We start from the raw sequence: 15,835 nt of genomic DNA, 5'->3' as shown, positions 1-15,835 counted from the left end.
CTCTGGGCACTGTTCTGGCCCTTTGATGGTGGCCTGGAACCTCCCACCAGCACCAGTCAAAACAGGAAACACCAAACCATTACAGGAAATGGGGTGGAAATGGGGAAATGGGGTGGAAATGGCCCAAAGCTGACCCTTGGCCACCAGCTGTGGGAGGACTGGAGGCACAAAGCAGAGCCAAGCCCAACCTCTGCCCACCCAGTTCCACATCTCAAGCTGCAGGCAGGCCCTGGTGCTGCAGCTGGGCATCCCCCCTATAGCAGCTGGTCCCCAAGGAGCAGCAGTAGTATTCTCAGGGGGGGGCTCAGCTCAAACAGTGAGGAAGGTGGGGCGGAGGCCAGAGGTGGGAGGGGGCGCTCTGCATAGACCAACAGAGGCACTACCCTCGGGCTCAGTGGGCACCAGTGTTCGTTTCGGCCCTCCCCTCACACTAAGCCTGTGGTACCACACACTGCCTTGGCTCACGTGAGTCAGCTTTCCAAAGCAGATGTCAATCTCTGGCAACCTGTGCAGGAGCGGAAGGAGGGGAGGGAGGGAGGGAGGCAGGCAGGCAGGCAGGCTTCCTCGTAGCAGGAGGAAGCAGGCAGCGCTAGGCCAAGCTAAGCGCCAACAGGCTGTGGAGCCAAGGCGACTGGCCACCAGTGCTGCTCCGAGCCACCTGACACCTCCAGCTGCAGCAGGGTCCTGGACAGCTGGTGCTGGCCCTCCTCTCCAACAGGTCCCAGGTGAAAGGAAGGCTGTGTGCCCAACTCAGGAACTGGGTCGTGCTGGTTGGTTAGGAACTGAAGCCTCTGCCAGAACCCAGCCTTGCTCTACCCTCCGGAGCTGTTGAGGGAGGAACTTCACCCAGAAGGGAACACTGAGCACAGGGACATACAGTGCCTTGCTCAGAGAAGTTTTATGGTTATGTTAAGGACATGCAGGTGAGCAACATTCAACAGGTGGCAGCCAGCCTAAGCACAGCACTCGCCACCCCAGCTGAAGGGGCAGCAGCAGCAGCAGCAGCAGCATCAAGGACAGAGAACTTGCTTCTGCAAAGGCCAGGTCAGGCTTGAGGCTCCCCACCCAGTCCACCACGCAAGCTGGCACCAAAAGAAGGCCGGGCAGGCATCATCCAAATCCAAGCCTCTCAGGTCACTGGCAGTAGAAGTCCCATCTCTGAAAGAAAAGCAGGGCATAAGCCGCTGACTGCTTCTCCCCACCTACAGGCACTGCAGCCCTCAACTGATAGCAGCAATGCTGCACAGGGCCTGGAGCACTCCCACCCCCAGGGTCAACCCTCAGTCAACCCCAGTGCAAAGCAATAACCAGACTGCCCAACAGGCGGGGACAAGGCAGGTCACGAGGAATCCAGGACGTGGTCTCTGACTGACCCAGCACTAAGCAGCCGGAACTGGGATTCCCCCCCCCCCAGCCCTCCCCAGCAGAGATGACAGGAAGCCTGGTTAAAAGCAGCAACTAGAAAGGAGGGGCTGGAGCGAGGGGCCACCCCGAGTGATCCTACCCCAAAACTTCATTGGGGCTGAGCTAGCCAGAGGCAAGCCCTGCCCCAGGAACTGGCAAGGTGAAGGAGGCAAAAGAGACTGAGAGGGGAGGGGGGCTCCAGGCCTGCAGCCCTCGCTGGGAGAGCTCTGGGGCATGTGCCAGATGTGGCCACCCACCCACCCCACAGCGAGTCTCACACTTACATCGGTCTTCACCTCCACCTTGCCTGGCTTCAGGTACTGGTTCTCCTGGACGACCGAGCTAGGGAAGTAGCCCAGGCGGGCAGGCTGTTCCCCATAGTAGTCTCCTTGCACCTGTGAGCAGAAGAGTGGGGCAGGGGAGTATCTGTGAGCTTCCACAGTTGGTCTCCCTATAAAGGGGTGCACCCTGTTGATCCCTTCCAGGAAGGACTGAGCAGACTTTTCTCTGCTTGCCCCTCCCAGGAGCCACCTTGCATCCATAATCTCTTGGGAGAGTAGGAGTCATCAGCCTGCATGGAGATCCTCCAGATCCACTATTCTGTCCTTATATCATGCAGAGCACCGAGTCCTTTGGAACTTGCGAGTGTAATCATCCCCTTCCATTCCTCCCATGTCACAGATGGGGCACTGAGGCCTCTTTGGGGAAAGGGAAGCCTCGCCCAAAGACACTCCAGTTGAACAATGCAGCCAGAGGTTCTCATCGGCTCCCTGGCAATAAGAGAAGAGTGCTCGGTACACACCCATTGCCTTTTTTCTTTTTGCAAGTTTTAGGGTTTGATTCAGCCTCTTCCCAAACGGAGCTCTGACCACAACCATCCAAATTGCAAGAGGCAGGGAGGGCCTAGGGGCTACTCACACTGCCTCCCCAGAAGAGTCGGCCACGGCCCTTCAGCTTGGAGAAGACGTAGACAATCTGCCCCCTCCGAATGTGGATGAAGCGGCAGTCAGTGGCCACGTAATCATGGAGTGCCACTGCTATAGAGATGGGATCTGGGGAGGGAGGCGGAAAAGGAAAGCACATGGGAGGCAAAGAATACAAACCCTACAAAATGCCCTCTCACCTGTTATGGGGAAAGTCCTGCCTCAGACCAGATGGAAAGTAGCCAGTGGAATTCATTGTCACGGGGTGGGGGAGAATGCTACAGGTGAATTACGGGAGAAGAGAGGTTTTCAAGCAGTCATTAATCCCAGGAGCCAGAATGAAAAATCTCCATTTCAGAGGCCTTCATAAGAGCCCAGCTCATTCTAGCCTCCTGGCCAGCCAGGGACCTGCAGGAATCCCAGGCACTTGGGCAGGAAGGCAATAAACCCCACCCACCCAGTGGCATAGCAAAGACAGTGCAGGGGGTAGCAGTTGCACCAGGCATCAAGCTTTAGGGGGGCGACAAGCTGAGCTTGACACTAGTGACCAAAATTGTGAAAATCTTGGTATGTATGAATAATACCATCATGTTATATATCACTGGAAAGGTAATTTAATGCTGAATGCAATGAAACAAACTGTACTTGAATATCTGTTTGCTATCAAAAGTTATGGCCAATTAACCAGAAAATGAAAACACAACTGCCTTGGGGAACAAAAAGCGGATTTGCTTAACTCCAAACCCACCTATGAAACTGATTATTCTGAGTGCCAATGAGATGTTATTATGATACAGCATGGAACCAATAATGTTTTATTAATTTACCTAATTAATACCTAGGCGGTTACAAAATCTTCTTTGACCCCAGGTAGCAGATATATGCCTTAGCTATGCCACTGACTGGGAAGAGGCAGCAGAGCAAGTGGGTGGTGAGCTGCTGGGGAGAGGAGGTGGGTTCCTCCCACTTTCCACTTCTTAAAAAGCCTGGGCGTGATGTTACTTCTGGTTGTGACGTCACTTCCGGGGCGACATTTTGAACTTGGCACCGGGCTACACGATCATTAGCTACGTCACTGCACCCACCCCACAGCAACTGCCTCTGAAGAAGGCTCCTTACAGAGATCATACTAGAGCAGCAGGGATCCTCTCTTGCCTGCCAGTCACACATTAGATCCCAAGTTCTACTGTTGAGAAAGGAGAAAAAACAAGGACACCAGCCTTCTTTTGATCCACCCAGGACGTCAATGTTCTAACCGCGGCAACGGTCCCTTCCCTCCACCATGTTTTCTGAGCCAGACAGCCCCAAACACTCACTTCTCCCTGGAGGGAAGGTGCTGCTCCCCCCCCCCATTACTTGACTAGCCCTTTCTGCTCCCTTCTATCCCCCAGGTGCTAGGCACGCTTGCAGGGACTGGCTGACTGCAGCCCAAGGAGAAGCGCAGCAGGGTAGACCCCTGATCAAAGCCAGGCTGGCAGTGCTGCAGGGCAAGCCCAGCTTCTGCAGGATGAGGACGACAAGGAGAGGACTTACGGTCACACTCCGCATCTGCACACAGCTTCTTCTCTGCTAATTTGCCCATCTGCCGTCCACTCCACACAGGCCCCCAAAGGGCACAAAAGAACAGGCTGGCACAGAAAGAGCCCCAAGCTGCAGCCCCCATTCTTGCAGAGTCCAATCTGAGACAGTCCAACAGCTCCTGGGATGGAAGAACTAATGTGCTGCTTGAGGTCCTCGCCCTGACTAGTTTTGTCTACAGGTACATTAAAAATTGCCTTTGGTTCCACACTCGTGTTACAAATTCCTACTCTCAAGCTTCTTGGGAAGCTTCTTTGCCCAGAACACAGAAAATGAGATGGCCATGTGACCTCCAATTCCATCCCAGCTGTTTCCAGTTTGGCACAGGGCAGCCTCTCTTCCACTTTCCTTGCTGGCATTTTCCAAGGGTAACAGGGCCATCCCAGCACTGCCAGGGCACTTCCCTGCGTTCTCCAAATGAAGCTTTCTCCCTTCCGCGCAGCTTCTGGAGTCAAAGGATTCCACAGTCATGAAAACAAGCAGGGGGCAGACATACTGCCAAGGAGAGCCCTTGCCCAGCTAAACAGGAAGTGGCTGCCACACACCAAGGGCCTTGTGTGCTGCTGATCACCTCCCCCCCCCCCCCCCGCTTCTGAAAAGGAAAACAGGGAAGGGGGAGGCCACTGAGCCCTGAATACTCCTGGTCAAGCAGTGCTTGACACCGATTCCAGTCAGGCAAAGAACACATGCCTGCGGGGGGTGTCTGAGGGCCCCTGCGTCAGAACACAGGAAGAGCTAGACCGAGTCATCTTCAGAATTTCTGCTCCCTCATTCCAGGGGGTGCCTGAAACCACGGAACTGGCATACTTCAGATGGGAGGCTGCCATGTCGCTGGATTATGTTGTGTGTGTCCCAGGACCAGGCCAAAAGTGTGATCTGCAGAGAAGTGGGCCACCCAGCTCATAGTGTCCCCATGTCGATGACAAGCACTTCACCTGCCAGCTCCTGTCCTTCCTCTCAGGCCCTGGCAGATTTGGTGGTGGGAGGGCAAAAGCGAGCAGGAGAGCATTTCCTGAAAGGAACACCACATTGGGATGGAGGCCTGGCAGCCAATCACCTCCCTCCTGAGACTGCCCACCCAGGCGGAAGAACAGCGACAGTACAGTGGTCTTCTAAAAGGTTGACTGAACACCACAGCTGCCGCCTCCCACCCCAAGCATAGAAAGAGTCATGCCTTCAGCTGAAAAACAAAACACTTTTTATTGCGGGACAGAAAAGCTCCAGGTGCAATGTCTGGCCGTCAGACCCTGGGTACAAGGCTTCTGCACAGGATCGGCAACTACCTTCCAAGGGCCCACACACATCCACACACACCTGCATTCACTCACACACTTACCTCCCAGAACAGAACTCGCCACATACACCAATTACACTATTTTACAGGCACTAACGGGGTGGGGAGAAAAGTCATCAAAGGGCACAAGGCTGAGGGAGGTCTCGTCACTTCTTGGCAAAGGAGATCTTCATGGCATTGTTCTGCGTGATCTTGAACCCCTGAAGGGCATCACGGGCCGCTCCAGCCTGCACCTCGTTGTCGAACTCTACAAAGGCAATGTCGTGGCGGCCTGGCACCAAGCGCACCTCCTTGAAGCCTGGGAATCTGCGGGGAGGGGGAGGGAACATAAGCAAAGGAGGCTCCAGATGCAGCCCAACATACATGGGTGGCCACATTTTCTGACGGACAAAGTGACCTATGGCCAGGATTCCTGTCAGAGTCTTAACTCAAACAGACAGGGAAGGATAGAAAAGGTGAAGGCCATGGAGCCAGCTGGGCAGAGGCTTCATGGAGCAGGAGAGTGTCTGGAGCCAGGCTGAAGGGAATGGACTTTTTATCCCACCGACCAGCAACAACACCCAGCACACAGAAGGAAGCCAAATGACTCCACTGTTGGCACAAACGCGCATGGACTTTAAGAGATGTGGCCAAGGGGGGGGCACGCTGCCAACCCCACTGGCCCTGAAGCCCATCTCCAGATGGTCACCCTAACAAAGCCCCCCGCCTGCAGCTACAGGCCTCCAGCTCCCCTGACACAGGGGCCACTGAGCCAGCACTACAGGAGCAAGAAGGCCTTGCGACAATAGTGTCACCCCACCCCAGCACTTACTGATTGAAGAGCATGGACAGCATCAGCTCGTTCGTCTCCTCAGGGAGGTTGGTGAGGAACAAGATGTGATTGGGCGGGTTCTCCGACAGCTGAAAGAACAGTGAGAGTCAATCTAACAAGACCACGACATCCTCTCCTCCAAGGATGGAGCCTGGGCCTTCCACACACCACTCTGCAGACCTCCCATCTCATTACTGTCCTCTCAGGAGCAGCAGCAGCAGCACCAACCTCCTTCCAGCACAAAGCCCCCAGCCCCCAGTGTCAGCAGGCCCCTCTTCTTCCCAAAAGTCTGGCAACCCTCTGCCCCCACCCCTGCCCCACTCACCGGCTGTGCTGGAGCCATCTGCCCAGGCAACATCTGCTGAGGTGGCATGGCCCCAGGAGGGAGGGACCCAGGTGCCATACCAGGCGGTGGGATCATTCCCGGAGGAGGCATGTATGGAGGCTGGCCTGGCACGTGGTGCATCATGCGCGGTGCCTGGTTCATGGGTGGCATTCCCTGCAGCAGACAGAAATACACAACATGCTCCCAGCTGAGCACCAGCAATAGTCCAAGCCATACCATCTCCTCCCCACCCCCGCACACAGAGAAGGATCGACCTGCTCCAACACCCTCTTTCACGACCCCCAAGAAGCGCCCCCTGCAGCTGCCACTTCCAGGCTCACGGGCGCAGCAGGAGCAAAGAGTCTCCTGGGTTCGCCTAGCCAAATGGGACCGGCCTTCACTAGCAGGAAGGGAGTCTGCCTTCCTGCAAGTGCTATAAGCAGCCACCCCAACCCCACTGCTCCATGTGATCCACACAGCAGGATGAACCCAGAGCACAGAATCAGAGTTTCCCACCCCTCTGTCCCTCCCACACAACACAGACAGGCGGCTGGCCTCAGCCCACCCCAAGCACAGCCACTCACAGGGACGGCCCCTTGGACAGCTGGGGCCACGGGTGCTGCTGCCCCTGGGATTTGCTTTTTGACTGCAGGCGCCTCCTGGCCCTTGGGCTTCCGCTTCTCCCGCTTGCGGTCCCGCTCCACAAAGGTGCCCTTCATCTTGGCAATGATGTCCGAGTCAGACTTGGCATACTGGATCCTCTGGGCATGGACAGAAAGAAAGCACATGGTTATGTGGGAAGGCACAGAAGGTTGCAGTATCACCACCCGTAAAGGAGTTCACAGTCAACAGTCCTCACCACAGAGCACCTGCACCACTCACCATGGGCTTGTCATAGAAGGGGAAGCCCTGCATGGAGCGCAAGGCATTGGTGGCACTGCTGATCTCCTTGAAGATAACGAAGGCCTGGCCCCGCATCTTCAGGCTGCGGGACACGAGGATGTCGAGGATCTGGCCAAATTGCGAGAAGATGGCATAGAGGGACTTCTTCAGCTCTGGGGGCGGAGGGGAGAAGAAGCACCCAATCAAGGACAGCCAGACAAGCAGCCACGTCTACACTGGTCTGAGGACACAGGTGCCGAAAATCACAAGCCCATGCACTGTCAGTTTATTTCTGCTGGCTGCTTCTTCCTAATGTCATACTACTACCCCTGAGTTTCTGGGACACGCAGCAGATTCCACAATCACACAAACAAATGCACCAAGTCATATACAAACAATCAGAACCTATATTGGCATAAACAGAAACATCACAGAACACAAAATAACGAGTTCTAACTAACCTAAGCACACAGTTCCACCCCACACCTGTTTACAACCTGCTTTTAAAAAAAATTGCAACTTTCTTCATTGTTTCTGCCTCCACACCTGAAAGAACGTACCAGATATTATCCAGATCCTCCCAGCCCCTCCTGTTTATGAAAAGGGGCACTAAGCATTCCATTCAAAGATCATTTATAAAATGGACACTATGGGAGCATATGCTGAAATGATTCCACTTCTCCTAATTACACAGGCACACACACACCACTGGACAGGATATCATGGTGGAGCCTCTGCTTTGCATGCAGATGTTTCCAGGTGGACTGGGAAAGACCCACTGGAAAGCTGTCACCATTGACAATTCAGACCTACACAGACTGATGGATCACCTGTTTCTGAGTGAGGCCATTTTATACATTCACTGAAGCTGGTAAGAGTCATAGTTGGTCAGTTAGTCTCTCTCTCTCTCTCTCTCACACACACACACACACACACACACACACACACGTTGTGACACAGGCTCCACTACATGCATTGTGCTCTGCTTGACCTTAACCACAGCTGGAAGGAGACAAAAAAGCTCTCCGACTCTCTCTCAGACCAGTCCACTCACATGCATGATGCTGGGATCCCCACCCCAGGGAGATGCAGCTAGGAAGACCTCAACTCACCATCCTTCTTGATCTTCTCATTGAGGTTGTTAATGTAGATCGTGTGGTTGGGCCGGGACTCTGGGACAGCCATGGCGCTGATACTGTCAGAGCCAAACTCTGAAGGGGGAAAGAAAAGAAACTTTGTAAGGACCGTTTGGTGGAAATAAGCTGGACAAGACCCTGCTGGGAAGCGGGAAAGGGATTCTAAAAACACAAGGACCAGGTAGACATTTCTCAGCATGCCCTGGGTCTGTCCAGAGAGTCCCAATAAGCAGCCATGTTGCATGCTGCACATTTGCGGTCTAGCGCAAGAAACTTGCCTTCCAACAAGGATGCCCTTGCACCACTGGCACCGAAGGGGCAAAACAAGGACAGGGGACTCCCACACTGCTACAGTTCAGCTAAGCAAACTGAAGAGGGGGAAACAAATGCTCATGAGACCAGGGATGTGCCATGGGTGGGGAGGCAAGTGAGGCAGAGCCTTCCCATCAGAGTCCTTCGAAAAGCGCTACCACCATGGGAAGCACCCAAGCATCCACAACCCAGGCGCAATCATGGAGAGCATACAGCACGAGGGTTGTGGGTGCTTGGGCACCTTCCATGGCGGCAGTACTCTTTGAAGGACTCGGGTGAGGAGGCTCTGCCTCACCTGCCTCCCCACCCACCACGTCTCTGCACAAGACCCATAACCTGCAGAACCCAGGGAATTCAATGCTGGCACAGCTGAAAGTGAGCGCGAGACGGCCCGATGTACAGCAAACTGCCCCTGCATATGGAGGTTCCATTCTGAAGTGGTCCTGCTTGATCAAGGCTGGGTTCCCAGTGGTTAGGCAGATGCTGCTCGTGGAAGCCCAAGCTAACAGCCCAGGTAGGACAGTCCTCCCCTGCTGTTTGTCCCAAGCCCTGAGCGTCCCAAGGTAGACTGCTCCTGAAGCTGGAGGCTCCACTCAGAGGCCAGGGCTCACAGTCCTCCTCTCCTCGGGGGGGTGGGGAGGATGCCCCTCCTAGAGCTGCCCCCCCCAATGCTTCACTACAAAGTGAAGCATCATGGGAATCCAGGGCAGGCCCCCCACCAGTAGAGGGCAAGGGGGGCAACGTCTCCCTAAGTGCCCGGATGTGGGAGTACTGGTCAGAAGAGAGGGAAGTGCCCGGATGTGGCGGCTCCACTAGGCGCCCCCAGCGAGGGCTTCGCCGCTCAGACTCGGCCCGTTCAGCTTCTCCGGGCCGAACTCGCAGCGCCGGCGGGTGGGCCCGGCCACAGAGCCCCCACCCCGGCAGCCCCCGGGCCCCGATGGCCGCCCATACGCCCGATCTCTCACCGATGGAGTGCAGGCCCAGGGCAAGAGGCTCCTCAGAGCGCGGAGACAACTAAACCCCGTCCCCTGCTCAGGCGCGCAGCTTCCCACGCCCTCTTCCTTTGTCTATCCCCTTATTGGGCGGCCTCTCCATCAATCCGATCCAGCCTCCCCTCTTTCCCCGCCCACCGAAGCTCGAACTGTCCAATCACTGCCTAGAAGCCCCGCCCCCTTTCCCCCACCCCGCCTCGGTTTCGGATTGGCCGACCTCTCCAGCTCAAGGGGCAGAGGGGGGGGGGAAAAAAGGGAAAAGCACGTGACCTGCCACTCATCCCGGATCCCGCGTTTTATTGGTTGGCGGCCTCCGGAAAAGGCGGGACGAGTAATTCCAATGCTCCCTTTGATTCCTCTTGCTTCCGGTCACCCTCAGCGGAAAGCTGTTCACTGCCGCTGTTATGAGCGGCCCACCGCCGCCGCCGCCGCCTCCCCCTCCGCCCGGGCCTTCCGGGGCGAAGCTGCTCAAGGCGGCGCTGGAGCAGGCGCGCCCCGGGGAGCAGGACGGCCTGCGGGCGCTGCTGAGGCGCAGGCGGGCCAGGTGTGGCGCTGGGCCAAGCGGGGTGCAGGGGGGGCCTGGGGCGACCTGGGGGGAAAGCGGGAGCCCAGGCCCGCCAGGTGGGTAGGCCGGGCTGTGGCGTAGCTGGAGGGGGCGGAGCACTCAGCCTGCAGAGAGCCTCAGCAGGGTGGGCAAGCGGCCCCTCCCTTCCGCTTGGCCGCCCCCCTCCAGCTACGCCGCCTTCCGGGTCTACCCACCTGGCAGGCCTGGGCTCCAGGGGCCTTGCCAGCTGCTGCCACCCCGTAGGAGCAGCCCTGCTGGGGCAGGCCACAGGGGGCACATCTGGTCGAGCTTCCTGCATCTCAGTGGCCCCCCAGGCGCCTCAGGGGGCCCACAGGGCAGCAAGAGACCTGCAGACTGGTGCCCTCCTTGCCCTGGCATTCAGAGACAGCCCACTGCCAGAACCCGGAGGCTGCACTTCCCCATCATGGCTTGTAGTCTGTGATGGACTTTCCCCCAGAAACCTGCCCAATTCCCTTTGAAGGTATCCAGCCCAGATGCCTCGCCACATCCTGTGTCAGGGAGTTCCACAGACCAATGACATGCACATATCCATCATGGCTTGTAGGCTGTGATGGACTTTTCCTCCAGAAATCTGTCCAATCCCCTTTTAAAGGCATCTGAGACAGATGCCATCCCACATCATGTGGCGAGGAGTCCCACGAACTAACTACGTGCTGGGTAAAGGCATGTTTTCTTTAGTCTGTCTTAACTCTCCCAATGCTCAATTTTAGTGGATGTGCTCTGGTTCTGGTGTTGTATGAAAGGGGAAAGAGCACCTGCCCATCTCTCTTCCTTTGGGAAGGGTCCCTAAAGAAGCTCTGTGCTACCCAATAAAATCCACTGGTGTTGTGAGTAAATGAGAGATGCTAAACTAATTCTGGCTAGATAGTAAAAGAGGCAGATTGTGTTAGGGTTTGTCTTTGTAGTTGTTTTTTAGCAAGTTCACAAAAAGGGTTCTGTCTTGGGGGAGTCCTGTAGGTTTGGAAGCCTCCTATAACAGTAGTGCTGTTGGTCAACTGGGTTTCTGGATTGTGTAGAAGTCCTCTTTTGTTAATTTGTAATAGTTACTAATAAACTCTTTGAATTTCTTATTCTTTTCATCTGGGTCTCATTGAGGTACCTGGGAACTGCTACTCCTTTCTCTCAGAAGGAGTAAGAGAGAGGAATTAAAGAGAATTAATTGAATTAATTAAATTGCTTATGTTGCAGGAAGGTGGGATTTAACCCAGGGAATCCCTCTAGTGATCTTGTTTCTTAGGCTGGTGGCAGTGGGGTAGCTACCTAGTGGGTATTGCCCCCAGGACCCTGACAGAGGCCTTGGCTGCCACTTCTGCAGGAGCGCACTCTAGTTGCAGGCAGCTTCATGTGGCAGGTGGATGCTCTGTCTTGGCACCCTTGCCCCTGCCAAGAATCTAGGACAGGGAATGCAGAGCCTCTTTAATGGGTGGGGGGAAGCGTCACTAATGTTGAGCTGGCTTGGAAGCGGCTCTCCAGGGACTGCTCTCCATCTCTGTCTTCTAGCTTCAGTGAGCACTTGAAGTGGCTTCTCTTCAACACCCCACTGCCGTCCCTGATCCAGGAGGGGCCCCAGTGAGTACTGTTCCTTCCTTCCTTGTAAGAGTCACTACGCTGCCGTATTTGGCTGAGTGCATAGGAGCAAAACTCTTGTGTAATTATTTTTCAAACTATTACACTGCCCTTACTCCAAGGAGCTTGGGGTGGTGTACATGGTTTCTCCCCGTTTTTTGTCCTCAAAACAACCCTGTGAGATAAACGAGGCTGAGAGATCTTGACTGGCCCAAAGACACCCAGGAAGCTTCATAGCTGAGCTGGGAATTGAACCTGGATCTTCTAGGTCCAATTCCCAACCAGTACACCATCAGCATAGCTGCTTGTTATTTAAAATACTTACATACTCCAGCTCTCCTCTTTCCACTGCCTTGCAAGCTACCAGGAAAACAAGTCCTTACAGTACAAGCAAGTACAGCTCATCCACATAGCCCTTGCATGCATCAATGGCTGGCATTGCAGAAGGTGCAGCTTTTCAGTGTCAAAGATGGACTCTCGGCATCCATCTTAAGAAGGGCCTCTCTGACTTTCTCTCTCCTCCAGATGTGGTCTGGTGGCCCTTTGGATGGCAGGTGCTCTGCTCCACCTGCCTGAGGCTATTTCTTTGGAAAAGATTGTGCAGGTGGCCTTGGAGAAGGGATATACGGCCCAAGGGGAGATGTTCTCAGGTGAGGAGAGATGGCAGCTGCCACTGTTCTGTCATTCTTGGGCCCTGGGGGCACGCCTGGAAATGCTTTGGCCCATGGTCCTCTCGATAACAGTGGTCCCACCCTGCTGTGAGCCTACATGGACCTGGGGTGGGATGCTTGCAACCGCAACACCACCTTTCCCTTTTCCAGCTGCCAACATGGCCAAACTTGCTACGGAGGTGTTCCCTTGCCGAGTGGAGTTGCTCTCTGGAGGTCTGGAGGGACAGAACCACGACAGGATCCTTCAGCATCTTGGTGCCAGCCTGCCTGTGCTTATACCGTATCCTGTCTTTTGGAACCTGGCTGCACACTGGAGGGTTTTGGGGTGGGGGTGCTTGTTTCCTTTTTCGCTCATGGATCCTGCCTGTGGTTGGAGGACAAGAGCTGTTTCTCTGAAGAGGCCAGTGCCAAGCATGGGACTACCCTCTGCTCTACCCAAGTATGCAAAAGACACTTCATCAAGGCCTTAACACACAGCCTAGCTATGATGAGGATTCTAACCATGAGCCCTGTTTCCGGAGTGGCCACAAGGCTCACTGGGCTGTTGTCTCAGGTACGTTTGCCATCCCCACAAGGTGAAGGGGGCAGCAGGGGTTGGAGATGTTCTAACTGTGATGTGTCAGATACTGGGCTAGATGGACTTGCCCTGGTCCTTGATTAGAGCTGTGTAGAACCAGTCAGCCCAAATATCAGGTAGCTGGGAGTGATGGTTCATTCAGGAAGCCCACTAACAAGCTTCCTGGAGGCATCTCTTGGGCCCTTGGGGGAGGTAGAGTACTGGGCTAGATGGGCCCCTTCCATCTGGCCTGGCAGATGGGCTCTTGAGGAGCAAAGAGAGCTTACAGAGTGCTTTTCTAGCTGCTCCAGAGGAAGCATTGCTGTATCTGTCCACAGGCAGCAGCTCCCAGGCTCAGCCCATCTCTGCTTGCACTGGAATCCAATGACAGCCTCTGTTCAGCCTCAGAGAGGGGCCAGGGGAACAGTCCCTATGTGTGCTCTTGCAAGCCTAGTGGCTCAGGCCCAATTTCCAGGTGATGCCCTGGAAAGAGAGGAGGAAGAGCAAAACAGTTGGGGCGGGAGGCTTCAGCCAGGATGTCCCACTGGCTTGGAGGGGCCAGGGCTACCTGGCATGGAGCAGGGTGAGCAATTCGCTTTGTGGTTCAAGAATCCCAGTGGCAGAACAAATGCCAGCTGTACACAAGTAACATCCACATTGTGCTCTCTTCTCTTTCTGCCACAGGGGCTCTCCTTGGGTTGAAGAGCCACCTCCAGCTTCCAACCTGCCAGGAAGATGAGGAGATCCCAGGACTCTTTCATGCCAGTCCTCGATTCTCAGACCTCCCCCTTAATGCTGTGGTTGAGACTTACCTGCTCTCCAAACAAGGCAAGAGCTGCCGCTATCAACTCTGGAGCTACAGCCAAGTGCATGAGAGCAATGCCCAGCTGACAGACTTCAGCCCCAAACGGGCAGCTGATGGCAAGGTCTACATTGTGCCAGCAGGGGGGGTGCAGGAGGGGCTGTGCGGCAAGGCAGTGCTGCTGTGGCCAGCTGCCCCCAAGTGTACACAGCACCCGTGAGCTGGCAGAGCCCCCAAGTCTTTTTGGGTCTGTGGTGGCCCTCCCAGAAACAGAGCTGGCTTTGAAAGATTTAACCAAATTCACCAAGGAAGAATTTGCCTCTCATTTGGCTATTAGGCACAACAGAGAAAGAGAAGGACCCTAGTCAGGTGCAGAAGGTGGCAGAATGCCAGTGGCAGTAGGGCAACAGCAACAGGACTGAAGGCTTCCTGGGGGAGGGGGCACCTACCTCGCTTTGTGGGAAACAGGAGGGTGGATTCCCATCATCTGATGCTGTGCTAAGGAAGCTGCCTTGCCTGCCTCTAGCACAGCACTGGTGATCATTGCACACTGTGAGACAGTTGGCTTGAGATACCACTGGGAGCTGTAGTGTGGGAGACAGATCCAACCATAGGGTAGCTCTCCTGTGGAATGGGAACTTTGCAGGCACCTGCCTGAAAACATAGTTGTCCAGCTCTGTTTCTTCCACCCCCACCCAGCCTCAAAAGCAGCAACAGCACTTCACGCCTCCGTGGTGCTGCTTTGCATCCTCTTCCCTCCCTGAGCCTAATGGGACAAAACTGCAGCTGTTCTCTTTCTTTTTGCCTCTTTCCCTATACCATTCTGGCAGGGGAGACCATTAGAACAAAAGTTCCCAAACTATAGCTCCATGGCCCACCAGTGGGTCATGACCCAATTTTTGCTGGTTTGCTAAATGGACCAGGTAGATTAGGCTATGTGCATCAAGGGTTAAACAACGATAGGAAGCACTGCTGCTGAAACCACTACTATAGAGACTTAAGCAGCTGGTAAAATGAAACTTTTTTTTGAGTTGGTCCCAGTGCTAAAAGGGTTGGGAACCATTGCAACAAAAGTTTCTCTTTAGTTTAGAGCCCTCATGCACAGAGACAGTGGCCAGTTGCCTCTCGGAGTGAGTAGACTGTCCAGTCTGGCCACTGCTGTGGCTGAGTCATACATTTGTCTCCTGCCTGAGGGATAGTCTCAATCAGTGACTGCCAGGTAGAGAGCCCATGGCATAGACTCACAAAGAATAGGGGCTTGCACAGAAGCACTTCAGCTTGTGTGTTTAAGAACAGAGTGTCAGTCATTCAAAGGCCAGCAGGGGGTTCCCCTTCCCTTCCACAGTGCATGAGGAGATGTAGCCGGCCCTCTAGCCCCTCTTTCAGCCCAGGGTGCCTTTCTCTTGTCTCTTTCAAGCACCCCACCAAGGCAGCTGCTCTAAATTCTGCTGACTGCACAGGGCCAATGTTCGACCCCAGCCTTGCCAGCAGCCCTTCCCTGCCCCATCTTCCCCCCCCCCCCAGAAAACTGGCAGGGCAAAAAATCCCTTTCAAGAACAAGCTAGTGGAAATAGGAAAGATAAAGCCAGAGAGGAGAATGCAAAACTATACTCTCAATTCGATCTTGCATGCAATTCTATGGCAGGAATTCTCCTAAACGCCTGAGCATTTCTGCAGTCCAACTGGGCGAAGACTGGGTGTTTGTGCCTCTTTCGTGGACTAACACTGTGTGGCCTTGGCAAACTGCTACCTCAGTTTCCCTCACCTGTAAAATGGGAGTATGGAGGGCAAACACAACAAAAGCTGTGATGTGGGATGGAAATTAAAGTGATAAATAGCAGAAGAGTCTTGTCTCCCTGATTGAAAAATGCCCGAGCTCAAGGCTCTCTTTAGCAAGCAGGAAATGCCTTAAGGGGGCTGCAGAGGTTGTGGACCAGCACGGCGACAGATGTTTTCGGCCTGCACAAGGTTAGGCAGGGCCCGCCTGGCTGTTTGAC

At 54.8% G+C, this 15,835-nt stretch overlaps 3 protein-coding genes across 4 annotated transcripts; 1 reads left to right on the top strand and 2 right to left on the bottom strand.

The window, feature by feature from the left end:
• Window positions 1-892: 892 nt before the first annotated feature.
• On the bottom strand, window positions 893-3,917 carry MIA (MIA SH3 domain containing). Its single transcript, XM_066638961.1, has 4 exons — window positions 3,861-3,917; window positions 2,323-2,456; window positions 1,689-1,799; window positions 893-1,158 (listed from the first exon to the last, which is right to left on the bottom strand). Exons 1-4 carry the CDS (start codon window positions 3,907-3,909, stop codon window positions 1,135-1,137), a joined length of 318 nt encoding a protein of 105 aa, XP_066495058.1. The 5' UTR covers window positions 3,910-3,917; the 3' UTR covers window positions 893-1,134.
• Window positions 3,918-5,080: 1,163 nt separating this feature from the next.
• On the bottom strand, window positions 5,081-9,710 carry SNRPA (small nuclear ribonucleoprotein polypeptide A). The gene is made up of 7 exons (XM_066638654.1): window positions 9,631-9,710; window positions 8,330-8,428; window positions 7,218-7,390; window positions 6,920-7,096; window positions 6,336-6,509; window positions 6,011-6,099; window positions 5,081-5,505 (listed from the first exon to the last, which is right to left on the bottom strand). Exons 2-7 carry the CDS (start codon window positions 8,400-8,402, stop codon window positions 5,346-5,348), a joined length of 846 nt encoding a protein of 281 aa, XP_066494751.1. The 5' UTR covers window positions 8,403-8,428; window positions 9,631-9,710; the 3' UTR covers window positions 5,081-5,345.
• A 314-nt stretch (window positions 9,711-10,024) lies between these two features.
• ACTMAP (actin maturation protease) lies at window positions 10,025-15,675 on the top strand. 2 transcript variants are annotated; one of them, XM_066638508.1, is made up of 6 exons: window positions 10,025-10,201; window positions 11,744-11,812; window positions 12,335-12,459; window positions 12,631-12,760; window positions 12,963-13,033; window positions 13,721-15,675. In XM_066638508.1, exons 1-6 carry the CDS (start codon window positions 10,062-10,064, stop codon window positions 14,056-14,058), a joined length of 873 nt encoding a protein of 290 aa, XP_066494605.1. In that variant the 5' UTR covers window positions 10,025-10,061; the 3' UTR covers window positions 14,059-15,675. The 2 variants fall into 2 exon arrangements, with proteins under 2 accessions (XP_066494605.1, XP_066494606.1); XM_066638509.1 differs by lacking the exon at window positions 11,744-11,812.
• The last annotated feature ends 160 nt before the right edge of the window (window positions 15,676-15,835 follow it).

Source organism: Tiliqua scincoides, chromosome 10 (genome assembly GCF_035046505.1).
Source record: "Tiliqua scincoides isolate rTilSci1 chromosome 10, rTilSci1.hap2, whole genome shotgun sequence".
Taxonomy (NCBI): domain Eukaryota; kingdom Metazoa; phylum Chordata; class Lepidosauria; order Squamata; family Scincidae; genus Tiliqua; species Tiliqua scincoides.
The sequence above is the reverse complement of the archived record's forward strand: the minus strand, read 5'-3'. Positions and strand labels throughout refer to the sequence as shown.

Coding starts and splice junctions, on each gene's coding strand:
- ACTMAP (XM_066638508.1), top strand. CDS start 10,062: ATGAGCGGCCCACCGCCGCCGCCGCCGCCTCCCCCTCCGCCCGGGCCT. Junction 11,813..12,334: donor CTGATCCAGGAGGGGCCCCA/GTGAGTACTGTT, acceptor TCTCTCCTCCAG/ATGTGGTCTGGTGGCCCTTT. Junction 13,034..13,720: donor TCACTGGGCTGTTGTCTCAG/GTACGTTTGCCA, acceptor TTTCTGCCACAG/GGGCTCTCCTTGGGTTGAAG.
- MIA (XM_066638961.1), bottom strand. CDS start 3,909: ATGGGCAAATTAGCAGAGAAGAAGCTGTGTGCAGATGCGGAGTGTGAC. Junction 2,457..3,860: donor TGCAGATGCGGAGTGTGACC/GTAAGTCCTCTC, acceptor CTCCCTCCCCAG/ATCCCATCTCTATAGCAGTG. Junction 1,800..2,322: donor GACTCTTCTGGGGAGGCAGT/GTGAGTAGCCCC, acceptor TTCTGCTCACAG/GTGCAAGGAGACTACTATGG.
- SNRPA (XM_066638654.1), bottom strand. CDS start 8,402: ATGGCTGTCCCAGAGTCCCGGCCCAACCACACGATCTACATTAACAAC. Junction 6,100..6,335: donor AGATGGCTCCAGCACAGCCG/GTGAGTGGGGCA, acceptor CTGTTCTTTCAG/CTGTCGGAGAACCCGCCCAA. Junction 5,506..6,010: donor CTGTCCATGCTCTTCAATCA/GTAAGTGCTGGG, acceptor CCCTCCCCGCAG/ATTCCCAGGCTTCAAGGAGG.